Consider the following 23427-nt stretch of genomic DNA (forward strand, 5'->3'; position numbering starts at 1 on the left):
TCTTTGTTGTATTTGTGCTTGAATGTGATGGGGAGAAGGTTGCGCTCTTTTTGTATTTGCATCCGTTTGCATAAACTATTCCACCAGCTTGTAAAATCCATCATGTCCCAATGAGAAGTGGTAAGCAAAAACAAAACGTACTCTAGCTACAGTCATCCTTTCTCTCTACCTTTGATTCACTTAAACACTAAATTTCGGGCTTTTGATCCGTGGCGTGAGCTGTCAGATCAGATTAGCTCAGACGTTGCGCTCTGACTGTCCTCAGATACATTTTTGCAATGAGTGAGCAGTTCTGCCCCCCCGGCCCGCCCACCGTCTGGTGTCTGGCTGCAGCTCCAAGTTTAACACGAGATGATTCATGCACTTCTCCAATAAATGGAGCTTCTAGGTCAGATTGGGAGAAATGTACGGGAGGGCAGTAGAGCCAAACTCCCCCCAAAATGGTAAAAAAACAAAAATATTAAATGTGATAACTTAAGTAAAATTGAAATAAGTATATATGATTAAAAAAAAATCATAACTACAAATATGTAAATGGGTCAATATATTACCAAATAAGGAAATATCAGTATTGTTAATTTAAGAGAAAATCCATTGTGCTTTAAAAGCATTTACAGTTATTTCACTTATTTGTGGTTTGAAATAATCAAAATTATTAGGATTATTGAACTGAATCAAAATCTGGATTGGTTAACTTTCACAATAACAACAATGCATCTACAGTAATGTTTGCCCCTCCCACTCCCAGTCCAATTTTTGTGTCTCACAAATAAAATGACGAAGCAATGAAATAAATAATCAAATAATGCATTAAAATCTTACAGAATTATTCACACATTCATTCAGGATTTGAATTAAATATTAGAACATTAAATAATTGTTGATTCATGTATTTATTGAATTAATGTGTGTTTTTGAAAGGTTTTTAATTTACACGTCGAAATATGTATTCAACTTATCTCACTAAATCCGAATTGTGACACTTTTGGACTTCCATAGAGGGAAATGCAATTTGTAACTTCAAGACCTTTGCTGCCACCTGGTGTTCGAGTGACCTTTTTGCACCCTGCAGCTCATCAATGTTCATTTGCATTGTACTCAGAAGGACCACACCCAAGCTGGACAGATTTAGTTTGTAAGATGTTTTAAAGCTGCAAACAGAAATACACTTTAAACAGAGGGTAAAGCAGATAGATATAACTATGTGTTTGCATATTAAAATGGAGAGAAAAACCTGCAGAACAAATCAGCATTTCTTTCTGCATAATCAATCAAAGTTGTGATAATACTTTACAATAAAGGAACTGATTCTGTGTAGTCAGACTAGAAGAAATAGATAATCGTGGAAGATGTATTTTGCACAGTTTCCTACAGGATTAGCTTCGTCTTAACATAAATAAACAGTAAATTCTCTAGAGCTGCAACTCACTACAGAACCACACAGGCTGAGAAGAAGTAAAGATACATTCCCTATGCTCCAGAATGAGGACGGTGCGGGATAAACTGGTTATCCACGCAGCATCGCAGCCCAGCAGGAGGTTTTCACGGGACCTTTTCCAACGGAACAGTCACCTGGAGTTGGCTTTCCTCAGGAGTCCCTGATAGATGTCAGATTTTAGGAAGCGCGGGTAGCAATCCCTGGCCATCAGGCTGTAGACGAGCTTCTGCGCCGTGTCGAAAGACGTCAGAGTCGGCTGGGAGATGTTCTTTGTGATGTTTTCTCTGGTAGTGCAGTCGATGTTGATCTGGAATCGAACAATACAACCCAGAGTGTCGTTAGAGAGGTGGGGTTCTGAATGGAAGCGACTCAGTCCGACATGTTTTTGTGTTGTTACCTGTCTGGGTGCTTCCGGGTGGACAAACTCAGAGTAGATCCTGTTGGCGGACGAGATCATCTCCGGGACAGTCTTGATTTTTTTGTAGTCCTCGCAGGCGAGCCAAAACAGGATGTTCTCCTCGCTGTACTCCGACTTCAGGAACTCCCGGAATGCTATCTGTCCGGCTGGAAATCACGGGTCAGGAGACTTGTGTCACGTCAAGTCAATTCAATTCTCATTAGTTTCATCAGGGACAGAACATTAAACCATTTTACGTGTTAAAAACAAAGCAATTGTTGTTTTCTGGCCACAGGCTAATTTGCAAACCCAGTCCTTGGTTGGACCTTTATTAAAAGACAACGAAATTAGAATTAAAGGTTCCTGTCACACACACACAGACACACATACATAAAATTTTTGGAACTTAACAAGAAAAACATGAAAATACATTAGACAAAGTGAACTCTCCACAACAAAGTAGGTTGGTATCGATCAGCGTTTGCAAATTTGGTTTTGTTTAAGCCATTGTTTCTACTGGGAATTAAAAACTCTAAGATCTGTTACCATCTTTATTACTGATGATGAACTGTTCCAGATGTACAAACTGATAGAAAAGATGTTTCCTACCAACAGCCGTTATTATAACTCTTTGAACAATTTGAATTAAGATGAGTTGCAGCAACATTTCATTTCCCTTTGGGATCCATATAGTATGTTTGAACTGAATTGAATGAGGACCTCTGAATGAGAAGATATCTTGACCATATGATGTTTTGTACTTTGCAGGTTTGCAGTCTCCAGTGACTTTGCCTCTGGTTACCCCTAGTCAACGACTCAAGGAGCAAGATTTGAAGATCCTCACCTTTGCAACCGAGGACTTTATCCACGGATTCGCTCCAAACCTCAACATCGTCCAGCGGATCCTTGGGAAAGCAACAAAATCTACCCTTGAAAAGAGCATCAAGAGCCATGACTAGCCAAGTTATCTGCGACCACTACGTGTAAACATCTACAACATCCGGATAAATCCTGCTGAACAATTTTCACAACGTGAGGCTAACTAATGCCCCAAAGTAAAAAATGAGACTTACAGTGAGTGAAAAACTTTTTGGTGTTTTCCACATGGCTGCTGTGTGAAGTTCCCTGCTGAAATGTGCTAAAGGCCCAATAATGATACATACAGAAACTCACTTTATTGCCATCTCCTTCGTCTTCTGCTACGGGCGACGGAGACGAGGTCCTGCCAGGTTGAGGTCGGGGCTGTGACCGTTCGCAAATGATTGGAGTCGAGTGACTGAGCAAATCTAAATCTCAACCTACTCCGTCGACGAACCCCACCCAGTGTGGATGGAATATATGGAAATGGGCATGCAAAGTGTTGTTGTTGGGAGAACCAGGGCATCCTACCACAACTTGAGGAAGAGAGAGCTCAGCCGTGATTTAGGCTGACCTCACCTGTTGGGCCACAGTGGTGGTTATCGCTAATACACACATGTGGTTGTGTTAATAAGAAATAACTGCATGACTCGACTGGTTAATTCCAGCATGTAGGGTCAGGATGGGGTCAAGCAAAGTTCTTTAAGGCTTTGACAGCAAGCACTCAGCCAGATTTCAGTCTTGAGGGTTGGTATTCCTGCGGTGGGGCTCAAGATTTTTGAGCTTAAAAACCAAGCCTACTTAAAACAACAAGCAAGCGATCAGGAAGCGCCGAGTAAAAAGATCACGACGGTACACAAATGGCCGTAAACAAATCGGCCGATGAGGGACGGAGCTCGTCATGCCTGCCGTTTTTGCATCCGCGCGGCGTGACTTAGGAGACACAAGTGGCAAACGCGCCGATTCATCATCCGCCTTCACGCCCCGTGACAGACGTTTGGAGCATTAGAGAGATCGCCGAACTTCCGGGGGCTCCTCTGCGCCGACCGAAAGGCGGGGAGCGTTAAAAAAAATGCAAACACTTGTGTGAGAATATGTGGAGTTTGAAAAGAGCAAGACTGACTGCAAAGAGTCACATTTACTACAGGGGAGCATTCTCACATTTCACGTGAACAATTCTGTTTAAAGCGCTTCTGCTTTGCTGCCCGTGCTCTTGCTTAATGAATTATGTTCCCAGATGCAGTATAGAGAATTTTAGATCAACCTCACACATCATCCGCTTCGTCATTTGAACCGATGAATTAATGAGCCACTAGTCATTTCAGTTCAGATCTCAGAGTTTAGGGATCAAACCATTCAGCAGTATTCAAACTGTGATGGCAGCTGATGTTGGGTTCAGGAGATTTGGAGGCAAAATTTCTGAGCATTGTAGAATTGTGGTCATTGCTGCTTTTGTATGGTTGTGATGATACAATGAAGAACAACTGTAAACATTTCATATGTTTTATTTGATTGCGAGGGGAAATGCTTCTAGTTTGAGCAAAAACTTCATACTTGCACTGTTAGTGTTTCTTGTTCATAACTTCTGCAAATTTCATTCTACAAGCCAAACATTGTGCACAATTATCCATTGTTTGGGCCTAGACGGGTTTTGAGTAGACAGTTTCAGAAGTTAACCAGCTAGCCAGTTTTATCCAATTAAAAATCAGGTTTGGTGTGAATAGGATCATGGTCTTGTTGGAACAACCTTGTTGTGCCCAAGTTTCAACAATTCAACTGTTTCTTTGAGGTGAGCTAAGTTTATTTAGGTGTCATTGCAGCCAAATAGCTCAAACTTTATCAAAGCTTTGCTCAGACGGAATTTAATTTGACCGCGTGAGCAGTTGTACATTGTCACAGTTGCCGCAATCATTGACGTGGCTTTTTTTTACAAAGAATGGCAAACCTTCAAATAATTTTGTACTTTCTGTCAGGACTCTGGCTTTTTGGGTTTGGGTTTGATCTTATTTATCGTTATGTTTTAGTTCTCTTTAGGTTAGCCCTTCATGGTCATTTCAGTTTTATTATTTGAGGTTATTTAGTGGGATTAGAACTGCCTTGTTGTTTTTCTTATCTGCAGACCTTCATAGTGTTTCTAGTTAGGTTTGTTCTTTAGTTAGGTTCTGTTTTTCTTGTATGTCAGAGCCTAGGTCGAGCTTCTTTAGTGATAGTTTGTTTTTATTTAATCCTTCTAGTTTCTCCCGCTGTGTTCCTAGTCATTTTGTCACTTTAGGCTTATTTAGTCTTCCTTTAGTAACTCTAGTTAGGTAATCTCTTTGTTCAGATCTTCTAGTTTCTATAGCTCTACGTCCCCTGGTTTTTATTATTGATAGATCAGCCTTCTTTCTGTTTGGGTTTGTTTATGTTTTTCCCTCATGTCTTTTTGTCTTCTAGTTTATCAGGTTTTCTTTAGTATTAATGTTTTCTTTTGTTTGACAGATATTTTCAGCTCCCTGGTTTTTCTCCAGTATATCTCCTCAGCTTCCCTGTGCCATCTTCTCACCGCCCCTCAGATAGCTCCTGTGCCGACTACTTATACCTGCAATCAGTTATCTCATCTCGTTAGGTCCATTGTTCCATTTACTACTTCCCAGTATTTAAGCTCCTCTATCCCAGTCACAACTCACCAGTCTGTCTTGTCATCCTGATCGTCACTACCCATGTTTCCCTCCCTGGACCACCTGTTGGTCCCTCGTGTTTCCAGTTTGCTTTGTTTATGGATTTTTTTGTATCCTTGGATTTTGGATTTTTTTGTTGGCTGATTTTCTTCATTAAAACATCCACTTATTTCTACGCCTACTGCCTGCTGCGTTTGGGTCCACCGCCACACCACACCATGGCACTTTCAAACAACTGATTGTAAACTTAGCAGGTGTGAAGAAATGCTACCATAAGACTTTCTTCAACGTGTGACCGAGTAGCTTTATTACTTTCCACAAGCTTCTTACTTGTTTTTTTGTACAAGTGACTCTCTTGAGTACCAAAGACAAAAATACAAACTGCAGTCAATGATGATTTAATATAGAAAGTCGAGAGTCTTTGGCCTTGGCTATTAAAGAGATAACTGTCAGGATGATCTCTTTAAAGATTCTGGTGAATGTCTGTATAATTTTTATCTTTTGTCGAACATTAACTGAAGCTGTATGCTGCATAATCATGCATGTGGAAATAGCCCTAAATTAAGAGTACCTTCATAATTATTGAAAAAGTATGCAAACGTCTCACCGCAACTTTATATTTTGGGTTGTACAACATTTTTTAGAAACCTTTCCAGTTTGGCTTCATCTTTGATTCATTAAGAGCCAAATGCACGGTGAAATTTGGTGTGATTCCAGGATTATGGAACGAAACGGATTCAAACTCGGTAGCATGAAAAGTGTTCAGGGGAATTTCCTCCATTCACCAATTTTTAAAAAAGTTTTTTTCAGTCGTCAGGAGCTCTGCAGGAGTACTGCTGCTGTGTGAATACATTCAGCTCTTGTGCATCACCCTCATCATATAAGCAGTCATGTAGCATAAGAAGACTGAAAGGTGATGATGAACCCTCGTGAGCGTTTGAAACGTTCTTCACTGCACTCAGACATCTCAGCATGAAGTTCTTGATCAGTCGGAAAGCCGTTCTTTCTGCTTTAGGAAAAGCATTGCTGAAGTAAGAAGGCAATGACAACAACTACACCTGTCCTTGTTTTATGGTCTGCTAATAAGGCTGACAAGTTCACCTGAGCCGATTCTATCACATGAAGTTATCCAACTGGTTTGTAGAGATTTTTGTCAAGATGTATTAAGGAAGTCAGGCTGCGTGGAGGAATAGTAAGAGAGTTGAGTAAATTTGTAGGAGTGATTCATTCAACATGTTTCTTCTGTCTTAGGTCGGCTGTAGAGGAAAAGAGAGAAAATGTTAAAGTGTTAACGTCTTAAAGTTTTGGTCGGTCCAGACTGTAAATGGTTGGTTTGGGTTTTTTTCTGTTGAGGTTCTATAAAGCTATTCCTGGTAATAGGTGCTTTAGCGTTAGCAGAAAGCTAACCGCCTGTGTTTTAGTCGATATCAGCAATTTATGATAACGCCAACCAAAACCGTTTATAGTAGTGGGATATGACACTATATTACTGGATATTAAACATCTTCACTTTTGATATTTGGGGAGTTTGGCACAATGTCAAAACACTGTCATTGATGACCTTTCGTTGAAGTTTGAATTTAGCAATGCTAAATCGTTTACCCAACGAATCTAGTTACGTAACGTCCAACAAATTCCGTCGACCCAGACTTTAAACGGTTGGTTTTGAATTTTTGAATTGAGGTTCTGTAAAACTATTCCTGGTAATAAGTCCCTCACCTTCAGCAGAAAGGCAACCGCTCGTCAGACATACCTGGTGTTTTAGTCGATATTAGCTATTTAGTGTAACTCCAACCAAAACTGTTTATCAGTAGGATGACACTATGTTACTGGATATTAAATGTCTTCACTTTTGCAAGAGACATTTAGGAAGTTTGGTACCATCTACACAGGAAAATGTAACTTTATGCTGAACTTTGAATTTAGCAATGCAGCTTTTTTACATGAAGAATCTCCCACAGCTCTTCCTGCTTATTACATGGCATTCTATTAGAGAGGGAAAGAAAGTGGCAAACTGAGAAACTTTTGGGACAGACTTGAGCGTCTTTATTCAGCGTGGGTCGTGACATTTACCTTCAAAGGTAAGGCCATGGTGACTGCTGTGCTTTTGCGAATGTGTGTGTGTGTGTGTGTGTGTGTGTGTGTGCGTTTGTTTCTAATACCTTGTAGGGACCATTTTCCTGACATATACTACGTTGTGGGGACACACTGCTCATTGTGCGGACTAAAGCTTTTTCCCCATAAGGGGAAACGCTGTTTTTGGGTCAGGGGTCAGATTTAGGACTAAGTTGTGAATTGAGTTAGGGTTAGATATGTAATGGGTAGGGTTAGGGTAAGGGTAAGGGTAAGGTTTAGGCTGTAGAAATGAATGGAAGTCAATGGAAAGTCCCCGCGAAGATAGCTGCGCAAACAGGCGTGTGTGAGTGTGTAAGGGCACGGGTCAAGCTGTTGAACACATTCTTTTTCTGGTGGAGCCTGGCTTCCCTCTGCTTTAAGCTAGACTCTAATACATTCTTTTTTTTGCTTCAAATGCAACAATATCAGAGGAAAGGTCATGACCTTCTGTTTCCAAGACATGGTGGGAGTCTGATGCAGGCAGGAAGTGAAACGTGAGGCTTTGCAGGTGCAGGCAAGACAAACAAGGGAATGATTCACAGCTTAATGAATTTTGCCACTTCTAACTTCACTCTTTGACATTTGTAGAGTTAAATATAGCCAATGTTAGATTTTGCCTTTAACATAGCGGAGGTTTGAACAGAGTCAGGGTCGAAAAGGAACATCAGCATCGTAGAAATTTAAAGACTTGGTCTTGATGGGCCCGATTTCAACTCTATATTTTATTTTCTGACAACTGAAGCATGAAATTATGCAAACTACAGTTTGTATAGCATGACTGAGTATCAGGGCCATGTTAATTAAAAAAATATAATGAGAATAAAGTCAAAATTATCAGAGTGAAGTCGTACGACAAAGTCATGATATTACAACTATTCTCATTATTTTGACTTTATTCTCGTGTTATGACTATTTTTGCAATAATGTGGCTTTATTCTCAAAATATTATTTTATTCTTGTATTATGACTGTTTTCATAACAATATGACTATTCTCATAATGTGGCTTTTTTTTTATGCTGTGGAAAATACCACAAGTTCGTTGGACTTCTCCTAGGCTTGTCTGGACTGTGATTGGCTGGTCTGTCTGTCAATCATGGTCGACGACAACCTATCAGAGCCTTAATGTGTTGGAACTTTCTAGAGTGTGGCAGAACAGGTGTTTTTTTGTAGTAGCTTGCAGTAGTTCAATAGTTTAGCAACTATATTATCAAAAAGGAGTTATGAGTGTGATGTTTGCTGATCGTTTTGTTTTGTTGCATCAAGAATTGTAAGTTGAGCAACAATAAAAGGACGCCACATCTTTGAACGGACGCCTGCAGTTTTTTCAGATACAAATCACCACGCCCTTTAGTTCAAATACTATGACTCTGTTCTCATATTGCCAAATCAATAAAATTTTATTTTAGCAATAAGGCATTTCAAAGTGCTTTTCATCATAAAAACACAAAGACATAAAGTCATAGAACACACAGCCAACAACTGAAACATTACATTTTGCTATGTTACAACTTTATTCTCGTACGACTCATTATTCTCGCAATACGACCGTTTTCATAATACTACGACTTTTTTCGTGAAATATTACGACTACTCATTATTTCGACTTTTAATCTCGTATGATCTCGTAAAATTATAGCTATTCCCGTACAAGTCTGTTCTCGTAATGACTATTGGTTCTCAGTATGGCCCTGATACTCTATCGAGACAAATATGAAGAGAACAACAGCTGTCACTGGTTCGATTCCCGGCCTGATGACCTTCCCTGCATGTCTTCCTTCTCTCTCTCTCTCTCACTACCCACCTTCCTATGTGACCAATAAATGCTACTAGTGCCAGTAAAAACTTAAAAAAATAAAAAGAACTAAAACGATGCGCTCCCACAACCAGGTCCCATATTCTCCAAGTCTTAATCATTGAAATGCTAACCCAGGCTGTCACAAACAGATCAACAAGTAAATGAGAACTAATCTGTACTTGAAGCATATGCAGCTTAATGGTGTGTGAACTGAACTTTGTAGTAGTCCTTGATTAGTGTGAGCCATCACAACACAGTCCAACTCACCAGATACATTTTTCACAAAAAAAAAAACCCTTAAAAAAGAAAAGAAAACACAAATCATCTGCTGCACGTGTCTCAAAATCTAAGAAGCTTACTCCACTCTGGTTGGACTTAAAGTGGACTGATGAGTCACAGCTGATTAGGTCTTTAGGAATATCTGCCAATTAGGAACATTTTCAACTGTCTTAAGCAGCTAAAACTCAGAAACATCTTCACTTTTCTGCCAACTCCCAGTGACCAGACACATGTCTACCGCAGGTGAATTAACTAATCGTTGGGCACTCAAAGTTTCTAAAATCTCACTTCTGAAGGTCCAAACTGTTTCTCAAAGTTTTAAATGAACGCTAAACATCCGACAGCACAGACGAAAAACCAAACAACCATGAGCTTGACAGAAACATGGTTAATTGGCTTATTGGCTTTCTGTACAGAGCAGCTGAAGCATTTTAAACAAAGAGTGAAATGAAACAATTAAATGGTTTTTTTTCCAGCCCACATGTTCGTAGTTTGATTCAGCATTCCCCCAGGAGGCGGGTAACGCAGCAGAATCCATATCGCCTCTACATGGCGCTTTTCATTTTCAGTTCTATCAGCCTCAGCTTTAGCATGTGTAAGCTATACATCTCAGTGCATTTCCACTGTTTCTGACATGCTTTTAAGGATATCTGAGTCTCTCTCTTTTCTCTCTGGAGCCACAGACAGCTGCAGTGTCGTTTACTGCAGCAGACATTACCATAACAGATCATTGGCTATATATGAGTGTTCACTTCTCCTCTGGGTTTGCTGGTTGTACACACACACACACACACACACACACTACACATACAAATAGTGCTTCTTTTTTTTCTCTCTCTCTCTCTCCTTCTCTTCCCCCCACCTTCGCTGACCTTCTTGACCATTGGCTGAAATGTGACAGAACCAAAACAAGGCGAGAATGTAAATCGCAGCAGATGATGGAAAACACCCAGGCTAACCCCTATTTGCATGTGAGGAGAAGCGGCAAGTCGAGCAATTTGTTTTTCAAAAAAGGGCCACCGGGTGCGCGCGGCCACTGCAGAGCGGCTGTGATGCTCCTGTGCAGATTAAGCCTTTTTTTTTTTTTTTTTTGGGATCATTTCAAAGCGTACTGTTCCCCTCCCACCGCCATTAGAGGTTACAGATAGCAGAGTGCTTCCCAACTAGCTAAAAAGGCACATTTTGTTAAAGAGCACCTAATTTGTTTTCATAGTTTTGTTAGAAAGGGTTGCAGTACCGTCACCGTACACACGGTGGCACTGTAGTCCTCCGCAGCTCTTCTCTCTCTCCGCTTCTCTAAGCTCCATTATGTTGTGTAATTACAACAGCCCTGGATTCGTCAGACTCTCCCTTTGTTGTTGGTCTTGCTGGGTTTATTCATTTGAACCTGAACGGGTTTTTGATTCCTCCACTGAGGCTACAGGCAGCAGGATGCAGGTTGAAGGTGGAGAGGAAGAGGCAACAAAACGAGAAAAAAAAAAGAGAGAAAAGAACCGGGCGCGGCGTGACGCAGGGGAAGAGACCCATATACGGATGGGATGCCTTCCTTTTTGCCGTGGCCGTCAGAGGTTCGAGTCCCGGCCCGTTGTGCTTGTTCCGTGTCTTCCCCCTTTCTCATAACCCACTTCCTGTCTGACCACGGTTAAATAAAAGCCTAGAGAGCCGAAAATGACCTGTAAAAAAACACACACACACACACACACACACACACATTTAGAAAGCCTTGAAAGTAATTCAGTAAGTAAGTAATCTTTCTCTACAATTTTGCACGGCCTCTGTTTACTTTGATGGGATAAGATGAGGAAAATGGCGGTGAAGAAAAAAAAAATCCTTTTAATAATGAGTCATTTCCGGCAAAGCTCTATAGATCTAACGCTGCTGGCAGCCTCTCGCAATCCTGATATTTAGTGTGCAGCTGGCTGACAGAGAAACCTGCCACCTGTTCCCCGCAAAACATTCACTCACTTTAGGTAGTTCAGGGAACTTGGCGTCGAGTTGGCTTTTTCACTGCATCCTCCGACGTTCGGTGAGGGCTTCATTGCGTCGGAAGGGGAGGAGGTACTCACCTTGAGTCTTTCAAAACTTAATGTGGCCTTGTGTCTGCAGTTGCTCTGAGATTTATCCAGGCTCGTCGATATGGTTGCGGGCGTCGAGTGAAAACAGATTTTCAAGGGGGGTGGATTTCGTAGCTCGATATCTGAGTCTGGCAGTCAAATAATCTCTAGATTTGTCTCGCATGGGGTCAGATAAAAGAGCTTCGGAGATGTGATCAACCTGCATAAAGCTTGCGGAGTATTTAGCCCCGGGACACAACACTCCTGATTATCTTAGAGTGGAATTGGAGTCTTTTAGTTCATGTATTTGAGAAATTATGAGCTAAGCTTGCTATTTGGATACTTTGAAGGGTCAAGTACTATATATTTTCCTGGCACATAGTGGCATTTTATAGCACTTCAGTTATCAAAGTCAAATATCATATGACTTTAAAGAAATTAGATTTTGTAATTTATGCCTTGAAATTGGGCCTCTGTCTCTTTAAGAAGCTCCTGCTCTTCCTGAAACTCCGCCTTCAGGAAGTCATCACAATATGTCTCCATTAACCCTTTAACAACGTTTTTACCAGCGTTACACTGACAAGTAGCTAGCATAATGAGCTCAGCTGATCCACCAGGTGTTTGCTAATTGCTGCTGGCTAGTCTGAAGGAGCGGAGTGGGGGAGTCGTGCTCTATGAGGTGGAAGCTCGGAAACCTGGAAACTGAAGGTGGTGCTAAGTCCAACCAGGCATTTTCCACAGCTGAATGGTTGCCAGGGGAGATTCGAGGATTTCTCAAACATACATGGAAAGAATCAAGGCAACACTCCAGGTAAGTTTCTGATGAGGGAATAACATTATAACATCATGTAAAGCTCGAAAAAGCCAATTTTAAAACAAGTTATTTTGCTTTTAGGTCTCCTCATACTGGCATTTATCTCCATTTTCATGTTTACTTCTTCAGCCAAACTGATTTCTGCCTCGTAATTAGTTTAGGAATTTTGAAGTCGGGTTCTATTAAAAGGTTGTAAGCAAAAACATTACCTGAAATGGATAAGTCTCTTTAATACAAATCCAGAATGCTCGGCCATGGAGGCTTAAGCTAGAGGCTAATCCGAGAGGGGCCAAGACCAAAGCGGACTTCATCATCTTAGAGCGAGTCCAATCGCAACAGCATCAAAGTGGTTTGTGGGAAAGTTGTTTTTAATTAATCTTTAAACCCGTGGCAGGTTTAAATTGGTTTTTAAAAACAAGCCGATGAGGACTTGTATGAGAAACTGAGGTTGGCCCTGTGTGCCACCAGTGATCTTCCTGAGTGAAACGGCTACTTAGATTAATAAATGTGAAGCGTGCCACTCAGGGTAACTATTAACTCGTGGACATAAAAACTCATACTGAGCATTAGACCTAATAATGACACTGAGGCCAACTCACACACTTCACTCCCATGAGTCACTGTTAAGTGGATGCAGTCTTGAGTTTAGATTCAAACTGCCTGGTTGCAGTGGGGTCTAAAATTAGACGCTTAGAAATTCAGAAATGCCACAAGGGTGCCTGAATGTGCTGCAAAAAACAGCAGAATGGGATTCTGTGGTGGCGTAGGGGCAAAGTACGACCAGGTATGGAGAACCCTGGTCCTCCTTGTGACGGTGGTCGCAGGTTCGATTCTTGGCCTGGCGACATTTGCCGCATGTCCTCCCCCTCTCTCATTACCCTCTTTCCTGTCAGACTACTTTCAAATAAAGTAGTCTGACAGACTACTTTATAGTAGTCTGTCAAGAAAAAAATAAATAAGAAAAAAGGTAGGCTGAAACTCTGGCTCCAACACCTTTTATTTTTCAAAAGAAACTAATTTCCCCCACAAACATGTTCCTTTTTAACATAGGTTTTGAACTTTCTGTCCCAGTCTGAAATGATCACCATGAGAATTTCACAGTGATAAGAAAAAAATCACTATGAAAAAGAAAATAAATAAATAAATAAACAGCAAAATGTGTACACAGACATTATTAAAGGGGGTGTATTATGCGTTTTCCAGCCACATAGTATCATTTTATAACACAATCCAGTAACTACTGTATATTCAGTTGTTATAAAAATGTTGCATATGCCAAACATAACTTAAATTACAAAGTCAAATTTCTTCTAATGCCTTGAAATTGGGCCTTTGTCCCTTTGTCCTGCTCGTTCTGACGCGCCGCCTTCAGCATGTCATCGCATCAACATTCCTCTATTAAGCGTTTAGAAATGTTCATCTGAGCTTTCAACTCAGAAATAGTTCATATCATGAGCTCCAGAGATGAACAGTTCCACCAGGAGTTTACTACTTGCTGCTGGCTGCCTGAAGGAGCTGACTGTGAGAGTCGTGGGGGAGGTGGGAGCCGCTCTGTAAGATGGAAGCTCTGGTTGGAAACTGCAGCTCTGAGGAGGAGCTTCGTCCTCGAAGGCGGGGCTAGGTCCTACCAGGCGTTTTCCACAGCTGAATGGAGATTAAAGGATTTCTCAAACATGCATGAAAGAATCAAAGCAACACTCCAGGTATGTTTCTGATGAAGGAACTTGACACGTAAGGCTCCAAAGTCAATTTTTGCCGTTTGCACTATTAGAGCAGGCGGTTAAAAATAGGCAGTTATAAAAGGAAATCTCAGGGATGATTTCCCTGAGATTTCCTAAAATGATTTCCACAAATTTTATTTGTGGTAAAATTTGTATTTGTAAAAACAAAAAAAAACAAAACAAAGAAAATTTCATAGTGATAATTTCAGACTGGGACAGAAAGTTCAAAACCTATGTTAAAAAGGAACATGTTTGTGGGGGAAATTAGTATCTTTTGAAAAATAAAAAGGTGTTGGAGCCAGAGCTTCAGCCTGGCTCTTTCTGTTATTTTTATGGTTCTCTCAGGAGTGAAACAGGTTTACATTTTTACCTTTAATAATACTAAAAAACCTGAAAAAACAAACAAAGAAAAACAAATGTATATGACCCAATTTTAACCTACACTTTTCTGCACCAGTTAGACACAGAAAAGACATTTTGATCACTGTGGTAAAGTAGCGTAAAATTTGTAAAAGTCTCATCAATTTGAGTAATGGTTATTTTTATTAATCCAGGCTGCCTTTCTATTAGTAGCTCAGAGGAAATGTTTTAAATATTCTAACCTCAGCACAGCTTTCATTTAAAGATGGCAGACGTCTGCTTTGCCTTTAGCTCTTCTCAGAACATCCAGAAGCTTCAGTCTTAGAGGAAAAACTCATCTGGAGTTTTCAATTACACGAAGACGCCGTTGGGAGATCTCTACCACCGGTACTGTCCCTTTAAGTTTAAGAGGAGCTGTTCTTCAGTTGTGACTTGTTTGACAGGGAAATGTTCGGATCCACGTTTGCTAATGCTAGCAGGCAATTAGAGGAAATCACGACCCCCTGCGCCACCCACACCTTCACCCTGCCGAAGCCCAGCGCGTGCGCTGCCGTCTTCCAGGGGGGTGAATAAATAATGTGAATTTTGAGATATTCCGCACAGATTTCGAGGAGATTGACACTAACATGCTCTGCGAAGGACTTCCACCGTGTGAAGGCTACTAGAAACCTGAGCGCAAATGAGGCGAAACCCCGATGCTGTCCACACATAATCTCGGTGTGTTGGAAATATGCAGATGTTCTGCACGTCTGGGTTGATACTTACTTCCATTTGCGGCAAACATGGCTCGCCCCGTCCGTATACAGCAACATAAATAATTCCACACTAGAGTGGTTAGAGCTGATATGGGTCATTAATTTTTCAGTGATTTAGTGCAGGGAGCTACATGCAACCAGTGTTTCCCACTGGCTTAATATGTGCACATTACAGCTCTATTTGTCCTGTTTATGCGCTCATTCAAAGCAATTAATGTCATTTATGGCCTCATTAACACAGATTTTACAGGAAAGTCTTTTTATTTGATGTTGTCCACATACAGTATGTACATTTGACAGCAGTCGAATACCAAAGGAGATCAAGTAATACATGAATTATATTAGATGGCAACTGAAAATCAGCAATCTTAATGTGACATAATATTAGTATTCAGAGAAGACACGGTGTGTGTGAGAAGGGAATCCGATCACGACAGGCAGACATGTATGATCTAATATAATGTTAAGACAACAGTTGGGTGCTTTGCAGTCAATAAGACCTCAGGCTTTCACTGCTTGTTATTCACATGGGAGGGGTCGACGGTGCAAGAGGCGCAAATCATCAGTTTTAATGAAAACTTAAGCATAACAGTATGAATCTGTAACACACCGCGGCTGTGCAGAGGGGGGGGGGGGGCAAAGTGTTGAATGTGCCTCAACAAGCACTTGAACTGCCTCCCTTCCTCAAATGTTTCCACTTTCCTTCAAGTCTTCGGAAGGTTTCAGAAAGTCTTAAAGAAAATCCTCACCGAAGGCTGCTGTCATTCAGTGCATCACAATGGCAATCGCATCCACGAAGCAACCAGCGGAGCAATCCCCTTTCTGGGCTCAGTATATTTTAGCCGATGGAGCAGAAAAATGTTACCGCTGCTAAATAACCTCCCAGGATGGATTCGGGCTGTTGGTTGCCAAGTGAATAATCAGAATACATGCGTCCACATTTCTGGTAATTGTGCCCTTTCGTTTTCAAGGCAAGTGTGAAACAACAGCATTGCTAACACGCTCGTGTCTGCACGAAGTTACCCCTAGCTTAGCGGAAAACACCGTGGGAAAGCAAAAAATAAATAAATTAAAAATACAGCTGTCTGTGCTGGCTTTAAGTTGCTAGGAAACAAATGGGTAGCAAACATCCAAAAGCATGGCAAGTTTCAAAAAAGCCCATTACTTCAATTAATCATTTGGCTGAAATTGCACAAGTCACAATCTCCAACTAATGACTTCCTTCATAAAGTTGGAATTCCATCATGAAAGGTCAGACGTTTCTCACACAATCTGGCCTGAAAATTCAATATGGCAGCCATGCTATGCTAACGTTTGTTTCATAAAGTTAATAAATTAATTCTAATTAATAAAACCAGAGCAATGTACAAGCTCTGGTTGCTACAGTGTTTGGACGGATAAACATCAGAGGAATATCATCATTATTAGCCTGGGAGGCTAATAGCTATTAGCATGGCCATGTAGCACAACAGAAGCAAACCATAATGGTTTTTATAAACTGACTGGAACCCAATAAGTTTTCAGAGATGATTATTAATACAGATCCAGGCTCTAACTTCTGAGGCAAATAAAAAATGAAACATAAACCGTCAGGAAAATAGAGCTAGGTAAATTAAAATAGAAATAGTTTCTGTCCTTCCCTGCTAGCAGTTCCTAAGGTAAAATGAAAGAACCACGGGATAAAATTTACCAAGCTGAAACGAGGATAGAAATCTTACAAAAACTAATGGAAGGAAATATTTCCCAAATTGTACATTTAAATTACTATTAATGTCAATTCACTTTGGTGCTGTGTCTGAGAAGTCATCCATCGGGAAATCTGTGGTTACACAAAAATATTGCACTCTACATATCAGAACCTGTGGGGCCTAAATTAAGACACCGCATCGTGTCTCAACAGTTGTGTTGCAAATCAGAGACAGTCCCCCGGATGATGGCGAATCCATTCCACGCAGCTGCGCAGCGTTTGCGATTACCAAGCCGAGGGCTCGGTTTTGGCTTCCCCGCGCTCGTTAAACACGCAGGAGCGTGACCTTCTGCGGAACATGGTGGCTCCGGGGCCCTTCCTCCGAGTGATGCGCATGTAAATGTCAGAGTGCAGGAACCTTGGGTAGGAGTCCTTTTTCATCAGGCTGAAGACTTTCGTCTGGGCTGCGTCGAAGCAGCCCCGCGTTGGGTGCTCCATGTTTTTCTGGATGGCCATCTTTGTGTTGTAGTCGATGTTGACCTGAGTTAAAGCAAAGGCAAATATCAAGTATGACCAGTTAGAACAGGAGACGCGGCTTGTAGGTGGTGCATTAAACACAAATATCCAACATGATTTTAGCTTTGCTGGTCAAGATTTAGAGTAGCTTGCAAAACAAATCGACTGCCCTCGAACTTATCAGGTTTTGTCACATTATAACCTCAAGTTTCCTATTTTATGGGCTAGGCCAACAAAAAGTAGTACGTATTTGACAGGTTTCACAATAAAATTTGTAAAAGCGGGCATATATCTGTATCCAACCAATCAGATTTTTACTGTAATTACAGCTGCGGGTCTTTTGGACTCACTACCAGCCTTCCATGCATAGAGTCTGAAATTTGTTCACATTTTTTTTGCCAAATGGCTTAAACCCAAAGACAGACGGGGGAAGTCCCACATTTGCTCGAGGAAGCGCGTTAGTACATTTTTATGACTTTAGAAATGCCCTTTGTGAAATGCGCTCGCCATATCTTTCATTATTATCCTACACGCTGGTGTAGAAGTTTATCTCTTCTGCAAACAGAACCGTCCACAACAGGAACTACAATGGTCATAAGCTGCCATGCTAAAAAAGAAGAAGAAGAAAAAAAAAAGCCTTTCACCCTCGTAAATGTGCTTTCGTTCTAGACTGAAAGTGTGTGGGAGATGCTCTCTTTAGCTTTGCACAGACAGTTCAAAACCTCAAACCAGACTCCTCAGCAAGCCTGAACTGCTGCAGGCTTTGAACGGCGCATCAGATGGTGGTCGCATCATCAAGCGCAAATTGTCTGGAAGCCGCAACCGTCTCACACTCAGAAATAACTCAACCCGCTTTTTGCAGCATGCATGCACATGACCTCAGCAAGCTGCTGCACCTAATGATTGTTCACAAAGGTCAGCTCGCCACAGGCTCATGACTATGGAGTGTGTTAGTCCTCGCCCACGGTTATTTTTCTGACGGTGGCATCAATATTTCATTTCAACAGTCCTCAGTGACAGATAAGCTAAGAAAACGCTAAATGTCACTGGAGCATTCAGAGCTCCGCGCCATTAAATCTGCGCAGTTCTAGAGAACATAAAGATGCCACCACCGTACCTCTTTAGGAGCCTCCGATTCAATATAAACAGTATAAATATATTTGGCTTTGGACAGCAGCTTGGTTTCTGAATCGATGGTCTTGTATTCTTCACAGGCCAACCAGAACTCGATGTTTTCCTCGCTGAACTCCGTCCGGAGGAACTGAGAGAAGGTTTCCACCCCATCTGAACAAAAACAGAGTCACAAACTGTTGGAACAGCATGTGGTAAAAGGAGAGATGCATACAGAGACTGTCGATCAACTTTTCTATAGGGTGGAGGGAATTCTGTCAAATACTGTATCGGTCATTTTATCATATTAGTGTGTTAGCATGGCAAAAAGTCCAAACTTCTCAACTCTGACTAAAAGAGATCAGTGTCACTTCCTGTTTAAAAATGACCTCTTTGGCCAACAATGAACTCTTCGGTGTTCACAGCTTTCTGTAAGCTAAAGATACTGGTGTAAGAGAACATGGCCTGTTCTGTGAACAATAGAAATGACACCACTTGGACCCAAATAGCCACTTTCTCGTAATCCTGAGTAGATTCTGATGTGAATGCTGGTGGATTCTTTAATTTGTTCTCTCCGAATTTTAACCCTTAACGTGTTTTTTTCCCCATTCTGATTTAAAGTAAGTTTGAATAAGACCAATTAAATCACCAATAAAATAACCTTCCCCCGTTACATCTGAGAATCAAACGTTCTATGAAACTTTAAAGTCTTTAAATCTGGTGTATGTGACTTTTATTTATTAAAAAAAAAGTACCATTCCAAAAATAATTACACTTTTAATGCAAAGTTGTACTATAAGTTGCATTAAAAGTCCATAAAGTGTCAACTTTGGATTAAAATTGTCATTATTTACGGAATGACACTTCAGGACAACAGTCATAAACATTCATGAACGCTCCTTCCTGTTCATAAAATGCGTTATAACATGTTTGTAACATGTTATAACATGTTTTCCATGACATAACGCGTATGTCATGTTTCACATATTTGTGAAACTGTCACCTTGTCATGACGGCACGTAATGAGACAGATAATCTGTGAAAAGATCGCACTCCTCTGCCTCCTACCTTAGCTATTATTGCCATCTGCAGAAACATCCAATCTGATCCAGTAGGAGGGTCTTAGTGCTGTCAATCAATATTGTGTGCACGCTGCTCAATGTGCTAATGGCAGGTAAACAACTCACCGCTCCAGGAAATCTATTTACCCACAGTCATCGGTAAGCCATGCTAATTAGCATTAGCATTCATATAAGGGAACACTGGGAGAAGGTTGATATTTTTCAGATTATCTGTCTCATACTAAACCATCACGACACAGTGACAGTTTCAAAATGTAAAATAGATGTTTCCTATAAAAGTTACATACCTGACCTTTAATTCTTATAGAAAATGACACCATCTTTTGACGACGTCATCAACAACTAGTGACTAGTGGAAAGTAGGTCTGCTAAGATTAGAATTCATCAGGAGTTCATGTCCATCTAATTTTCTTTGCTTTTAGTTGGTCTGTGGTAAACAGGCATCAACTGGTGACTGATTTTCCTTCAGCAATCTCTAGTAAACATTTTCCATGCTGATATTTATGTTCTGAACATTAATACCTTTTACCATATATGATTTTTGTTGCTGGTACGATGGAAAACTACCAATTTCAAACTGCAAGCTTGGTATTTAACACGACCAGCAACATGTATGGGAGTAACTTCAGTAAAAAAAAAAAAAAAAACATTAAAAAATATTCACAGCAGATCTACAAGAAACTTTAAAGGCATCTTTAAAAAAATGTTTCCAAAACAGCACACAGGGTTTCAGTGTGGTCCTAAAGTGTTACTTCTGTGATTAGGAGGAAGTTGCACAGTTTCTGTATTGCTGTCTGTTCTGACAAAACATTAAAAGATGTAGTGAAACTCCCGCTGTCGTCTCCCATCCTCTATTTATCGCTGTGAGCGCTCCGCTCCAGTTTTGAGCCCACAGAAAGCAAAAAAAAAAAAAACAAAAAAAAAAACGTCTGACAGTCGAATCGACTGGTTCGGACAGCAATTTAAACGAGCGCTGCCGTGAAAGTTTCCGAGGCTCGGGCTGACCTGTGTGCTTCAGCAGCTCTTCAAAGGAGTCGCTCCACTGCAAGGCTGCCTCTGGTGAGATGCTGCAGAAAGAAAAAAAAAAAAAAAGAAAGGACAAAAGGGTCAGACAAAACGGTCAGATCCTCCCTAATGATGCAGCGAACAATGTTTTTTTTTGGGGGGGGGGGGATTCTCGGAGAGCCGTCTCCTCGCCAGGTTTTCTGCATGCCGCCTAATGAGTCGACGGAGGGCCCCGCTGGAAACTCGGGGAGGTTAAAAATGAATCACGGTCGCCTGGCATAACAGCGGCTGTGCGTGAAAAATAATGAATTGTGCCTCACTTGCTCGTTGTCGTGTTTGTCTTTTTATGGGGACTGACGTTTTCATGGGAGCCCGACTTGGTGAGAAAAAGGCTTAGTCGGCTCTTCCTCTCTTTGTCTTTCTGTCTGCAAAACAAGGCAGAAAATACATCAAGCTCCAAAACACTCGGCGCCGCACTTGTGGCACTATTTAACAAACCAGCAACTTATTGCAGACTTTTCCTCTGACACATTCTGAGGTGGTGGACATGACACACAATTAATTACACCCGCTTGCTCGTGGTAAAGAATTGACCTAAAAGATAAGTCAGGTTAGCTGACAAGTCTTAATAAAAAGAAAAAAAAGCAGAGAGACTCGCTGGCAACGACTTAAAAGCTGTAAAAGCGGTGGTGTTGATTGAAATCAATCTGCTGCCTTGCAGTTCCAGTTCTGCGCGTATATTAATAAACATATTCAGTAAATTTGCTCTAAATTAGTCTTTAGATGACTGAAAAGGAGTCGAGTTCAGACACCAACCTGCCGCTGTCGTCCTTCATCGCTCGTGGCTGCAGGTCCTGTACAGCAAACATTCTGAAATATGCTTCCTCCTTTGGGGCCATGTAGTTAAATTGAGGAAATAGAAACAGCAGCGTCTCCATGCTCGTCTGTCAGTGTGAGTGTGCCGCGCAAAGCCGTAGGCCACAAATAGGGCCGTGGAAAAAAAAAAGGGGAAAAAAACTGTTTAACCCATCATTTGATGAGCCCTTCTCATCTTTTATAAACCCTGCTCGCGTTTCATTTCCCATACCTGCTCCACTTCCTGTAAGGGCCCAGCGGCTCCATCAGCGACCCAGAAAATCCCCTCGGGTTCAACATCCTGTCGACAGATTGCTTAAAGTTTTTTGACAAGGAAACATGGTTACGCTAATTAACAGAATCCCCCCCCCCCCCCCCCCCTTCTTTTTCAGGGAAAAGGCAACATCTTCGACATTTTTTATTAATTTTCTTTGCAAGTGAAAAAAATTGCAGAGGTGATTTCTGGGGAAATGTTTCCTTTTAAATACATTATCGGGAGAACGATCAGTGATGTATAATAAGTATTTATACTTCTTGAAGAGGTTTGTATTTGGGTGCAAAAATGATAAGTTATCTAGTTGATAGATTTCCTGAGCTGTGGATGTCTGCGGCTCCTCCAGAGTTACCATGGGACTCTTGGTTGCTTGTCTAGTAAAGGCCTGCTGTACTGCCAAGGGTGGGCAAATCCAGGCCTGGAGGGCCGGTCTCCTGCAACGTTTAGATGCGTCTCTATTTCAACACACCCGAGTCAAATAATGAGGTCATTAGCAGGACCCTGGAGAGGTTGACTGCACACTTGAATCAAATAGCTGAATCACCTTCTAAGAGCTGCAGAACACCGGTCCTTGAGGACCAGGATTGTCCACCCCTGGCCAAGGGGAAACGCCAACAGCAACAATAATACTATCAGACACACGGCTGAGAAAGATAAAATTGGGTGAAATCAAAAGAGATCAACAGTGTGGATGATTTGCCTCCCAGGAACAACTAGAATAGTGAAGGACTCTGTATGGTAAAGGACTTGGTATAACACTACCAAGATGTTAACGTCTTGGTAGTGTTTGCTAAATGCCACATTTTTCATTTTTAGGTCGTGGACTAAACACTGACAAGTAAGACATCCAAACTTTGGGATTATGTCATGACTCTGGGCTGTTGCTGTGTTTGTGTTGTGCTTTTCACCAACCTCGAGTCTCCACTTCCTCATAAGGCCACCTCTACTGACAAGCAACCAAATGGTTCTCTACCCGAGTGTCAACACACATGATAGCGTCTGGCTTTTATCTCTAATCTTTCTTAATGTTTCCTGTTCTTACCTCATGGCTTCTCTGTTGTCCTCAAAAAAAACCTTCAATGGTCTTCTAGAGATTCTCTAAGGAATCCATGCCAATGTAATGAAGTGTTTCTGCCTTGCCTGTATGCCATTCATATTTTCAAGTCTCCATACAAAGTCTTTCATTCCTAATCAGTTTTATTCAGCCATCCCTAATCCTCTGTCTCTCCGTTTTACCTGGACCCTTCACTATTTAATCTCTCCAGAGTTCCTCCAACCCTACCAGAATGTCGGCCATGTTTGCCAGTAGAAATCCACTGAACCTTTTCCCTGCTCTTGCGTTTCATGTGCTGATTAAGTCCATTTCCCCAGAATACACCTTCCCTCCCCTGCCCACAACAGATTGTGACCGCACATCCAATACCTGGATGAGAAATCGGTACGGGCAGGTCTTCAAGTCCAGTCCTCCCACCTCTGCCTTCCTGTATATGTCCACTGACTGTTTAATAACCACGAGATTAGACTGTATCTATGACTGAGGAGTGTTTCAGTGTCTGTGACGCCTTTAAACAGATGCCACACCGGCTGAAGGAGTGTTAAAAGGAACCACCCTCTGAACACTTCCTCCTCACATGTTCACGTTATTCCACTGAGC

General features: G+C 41.3%; 2 protein-coding genes across 2 annotated transcripts; both read right to left on the minus strand.

The window, feature by feature from the left end:
- Positions 1–917: 917 nt before the first annotated feature.
- LOC114146010 (regulator of G-protein signaling 21-like) lies at positions 918–3820 on the minus strand. The gene is given in 5 exon segments (XM_028019732.1): positions 918–1745; positions 1836–2002; positions 2680–2764; positions 3009–3134; positions 3136–3820. Coding segments are annotated over 5 exon segments (639 nt in total). The 5' UTR covers positions 3220–3820; the 3' UTR covers positions 918–1568.
- Positions 3821–15486: 11666 nt separating this feature from the next.
- Positions 15487–21711, minus strand: rgs18 (regulator of G protein signaling 18). Its single transcript, XM_028021656.1, has 5 exons — positions 21461–21711; positions 20965–21069; positions 20645–20706; positions 18565–18731; positions 15487–17471 (listed from the first exon to the last, which is right to left on the minus strand). Exons 1-5 carry the CDS (start codon positions 21580–21582, stop codon positions 17217–17219), a joined length of 711 nt encoding a protein of 236 aa, XP_027877457.1. The 5' UTR covers positions 21583–21711; the 3' UTR covers positions 15487–17216.
- Between the last annotated feature and the right edge of the window lie 1716 nt (positions 21712–23427).

Source organism: Xiphophorus couchianus, chromosome 6 (genome assembly GCF_001444195.1).
Source record: "Xiphophorus couchianus chromosome 6, X_couchianus-1.0, whole genome shotgun sequence".
Lineage (NCBI taxonomy): Eukaryota > Metazoa > Chordata > Actinopteri > Cyprinodontiformes > Poeciliidae > Xiphophorus > Xiphophorus couchianus.